Raw genomic sequence first — 4,031 nt, 5'->3', positions numbered from 1 at the left:
AAATTCCTAACTCATACCACTGTGAAAAAAAAAGCAAACCTACAAACTGAAATTCAATATCTATTTACAATGTTTTAGGTTAAATGTACATAGAATGAAATGCACCCCTCTCAAATGTACAATTCAATAAGTTTTGATGAATGTACCAATACCCTTTGTTCTTTCTGAAGTAAATCTGTCATTCATATCATTGTTCCCCTGTGTGTAGTGCATCCTTTTTTTCCCTGGCAGTTTGACTATGATAAGCTTGAGTGTGGTTTTCTTTGTATTCATAATGCTTGTGCTTTGCTGATCTTCTTCAAACTGTAAGTTTATGTTTCAGCAAATTTGAGAACTTTTCTGCCACTATTTCCTCAAATATTTTTCTGTCCCATTCTGTCTTTTCTCTTTTTCTGTGACTCTAATTACTCATATGTTAGACTGCTTGTTCCTCATGTCATTGAGGATCTATCCTTTTTCTCTCCTTTTCAGATTAGATGGTTTCTACTGATCTGTCTTCAGGTTCACTGATCCTATGTCTTCCAGATCCAATATTCTGCTAATCTCATCTACTGATTTTATTTATTATTACTGAGGTAAAATTGACATACAACATAATATTAGTTTCAGGTGTACAACATGATCATTCAGTATTTGTATACACTGTGAAGGGATCCCCACAATAAGTCTGTCTAGTTACCATCAGTCACCATACAAAGATACAATTTTTTTTTTTTTTTTTTTTTGCTTGTGAGGAGAACTTTCAGGGTTTACTCTCTTGGCAACTTTTAAATAAGCAATACAATAGTATTGACTATATATAATTTCCATGCTTACATACATCCCCATGACTTATTTATTTTATAACTAGAAGGTTGTACCTCTTGACCTAGGTATTTCTCCTACCCCCTACCCCCTTCCCTTCTGGCAACCACCAATCTGTTCTCTGTATCTATGAGTTTTGTTTTGTTTGTTCATTTTTTTTTTTAGATTGTATGTATAAGCGAAATCACATGGTATTTGTCTTACTCTGATTTATTTCACTTAGTGTGATACCCTCAAGGTCCATCCATGTTTATACAGATGACAAGATTTCCTTTTTAATGGCTAATATTCCATTTTTTATATGTACCACATCTTCATTATCTATTCATCTACTGAGAGGTGCTTGGGTTGCTTCCATATCTTGGCTATTGTAAATAATGCTGTGATGAACACAGGTGTGCATATATCTTTTTAAATTAATGTCTGTGTTTTTTTCAGATAAATACCCAGATGTGGAATTGCTAGACCATATGGTAGTTCTATTTTTTAATTTTTTGAGGAACCTCCGTACTGTTCTTCATAATGCCTACGCCAGTTTACATTCCCACCAACAGTGCACAGGTGTTCTTGCCAACACCTGTTATTTCTTGCCAACACTTGTTATTTCTTGCCTTTTTAGAGACTAGCCATTCTAACAAGTATGCGGTGATATCTCATTGTGATTTTGATTTGCATTTCCCTGATAATTAGTGATGTTGAGCATCTTTTCATGTGCCTGTTGACCATCTGTATGTTTTCTTTGGAAAAATGTCTATTCAGATGCTCTGCCCATTTTTTAATTGGATTGTTTGTTTTTGCTATTGAGTTGTATGAATTCTTTGTGTATTTTGGATATTGATCCCTTATCATAAATATGATTTGCAGATATTTTCTCCCATTCAGTAAGTTGCCTTTACATTTTGTTGATGGTTTCTTTTGCTATGCAGAAACTTCTAGTTTGTGGTAGTCCCATATGTTTATTTTTGTTTTTGTTGCCTTTGCTTTTGGTATCAAATTCAAAAAATCATTGCCAAGACCTATGTCAAGGAGCTAACTGCCTATGTTTTCTTCCAGGAGTTTTATGGTGTCAGGTCTTATATTCATGTATTTAATCCATTTTGAGTTAATTTTTATGTATGGTGTAAGATAGTGGTCTAGTTTCATTCTTTTGCATGTGGCTGTCCTCATCCACTAATTTTTTAAATTTCACATATTGTACTACTGGGTCTCCATTTTTTGTGGTTTTTATTTCTCTGATGAAATTCTCTATTTTTTGCTCTGTATTTTCCTCTGAGTCCTTGAACATATTTATAACAAAATAGCTCCTTTATATTCTGACCTCCCTGTATATTTCAGTTGGTTCCTGATGGCTGATATCTCATTTCAGCATGAATCATAATTTTCTATGTTTTGCTTATCTAGGAACTTATGTTTTTAAACAGAAAATTGTGTATGAAACATTCTAGAGACTAAATTATGTTATCTTCCCCTGGAGAATGTTTGGAATTGTTTTATCAGGAATTAATCTGCTTGGACTCAAACTCTAAAAGCTAGCTCCTTACACTTGGTGGCAGCTAAAAGCTGTAACAATCTGTCACTTTCTATAAGACACTAAGGAGTCTCAGCTCTTCATAGATCAGGGGTCAACCAAGGCTTTGGGCAGATTTTAAATGCAGAATTTTGGACTTCCTCATACTGTGGCCCTCTCTTTTCCAGGGTTTCCTTTAATAGATTCTAGGTACTATGACAGTCCTAAAACTAGGCCAGTAGGACCCGTGCTTTCTGCCTAAGGTCCAGACATCCCACACTGTGCAGAATGAGGACTTCCCTCACATGAAAAGTTGAATAAATGCAAAGTTACCAAGGGAATTTTTCTGTTTTAAAGGTAACTCTCTTCCAGTTTCTTGACTTGTTTTCTCTCATTTTTTCCAGTGTTTATGATTTTATCTGCAGGAGTTTTCATCTAATACCAACTACTCTGCCATCACCAGAAGTAAAATTCCATTAACTTTTAATGATGTACAATTTGTTGTTATTTTTATTTCTTTGTTGTTAAGAAAATTTTCATAGTTTTATTGTATCATAAGGCAGTGAAACACCTGAACAAATCAATATCTGGGCCGTGAGGCAGCTGCTTTCTCCTTCACTTCTTTGGGTTACTAGAGCAACTTGTCAGTAGATTAAAAAAAAAAAAAAAGACAACCTTTTGCATTACTTAAGTCTTTCCAAGGCATGGGCTGGTACAACACAAACTTCTGTCAGATGCAACCAGTCTAAGCGTTCATACATCATGTGCAATGCCTCAGTAGCAGCAGCCCACCTGCCCACTCCCACCGTGGACCTGCTTATTTGTGTATGATATTTGGAGCATCTGGAGGAGTGTGAATAGTATCAGGAAGAGGAGGGAGGAGGTCAGCGAAGTTGTGCAGAGCAAGCCTGAACATGTCATTGGTGCAAACCCAAGCATCATTGATGTTCTTTAATGGGAGCATCTGGTGGAACCCCATGACAGGGTCTTCATCGGCCTTGAACTGGTCCACAACCATGCTGATGATGCAGCTATCTGGCCTGGGCTGATGGTTCTGTGCTGTGATGCTGTCCTGGATTTTCTGGAACAGAAGGCTAGACAATTTCTCTACGGTGGCAGCTTTCCCCTGGAATTGCTGTCCTTCCCAAGTAAGACATGTCGCGTCAATATAACTTGCGTCTGGTTGGGTTCTGTCGTTATCAAATAACTGGTAGTAATGTTGAATGAAGCTGGATCCAGTCTGCTCCCAAACTGGCTTGTCTCCCATTCTGGGGTGCCACCCCGCCTCGTTGAGACCCGAGGAGCTGGCACAATGGTGGCAGCAGTGGCGGCGACCCAGTGTGGTCTTCTCTCACCTTCCATTGGCACCCCACTGCACTCTGTTGTTTTCATTTCTAAAAATAAGTCTTTCTTGTAGAAAATGTGGAAAATACAAAAAAAAAAAGAAAAATAAATTGTATCACTATTATCCAGAAATAACCATTATTAACATTTTGAAATATTTACTAAAGTTTTCCCTCTGCAATTTTTTCACACCCATGCACTCACACACACAAAATTGGTGTGTGTATGCTACTTGGTATTCTGATTTCTTCCTTTATCATATCACGAATATTTCCATTTGATTACATATATTCTGTAATGACATTTTAATTATTAAATAATATGCTCTCATATGGATGTACATTTATTTAACCATTATTGTTGACCACTTGGATTG

At 36.6% G+C, this 4,031-nt stretch overlaps 1 protein-coding gene across 1 annotated transcript; it reads right to left on the bottom strand.

Moving 5' to 3' along the window:
• Positions 1 to 3,128: 3,128 nt before the first annotated feature.
• LOC309814618 (nuclear transport factor 2-like) lies at positions 3,129 to 3,823 on the bottom strand (the record flags this gene model as incomplete). Its single annotated transcript, XM_082640611.1, has 1 exon — positions 3,129 to 3,823. The coding sequence occupies exon 1, from the start codon at positions 3,576 to 3,578 to the stop codon at positions 3,129 to 3,131; it is 450 nt and encodes a 149-aa protein (XP_082496737.1). The 5' UTR covers positions 3,579 to 3,823.
• Between the last annotated feature and the right edge of the window lie 208 nt (positions 3,824 to 4,031).

The sequence above is a fragment of the Mesoplodon mirus genome (genome assembly GCF_964341445.2).
Source record: "Mesoplodon mirus genome assembly, chromosome: 13".
Classification (NCBI taxonomy): Eukaryota; Metazoa; Chordata; class Mammalia; order Artiodactyla; family Ziphiidae; genus Mesoplodon; species Mesoplodon mirus.
This window is presented reverse-complemented; position numbering and strand designations above follow the sequence as displayed.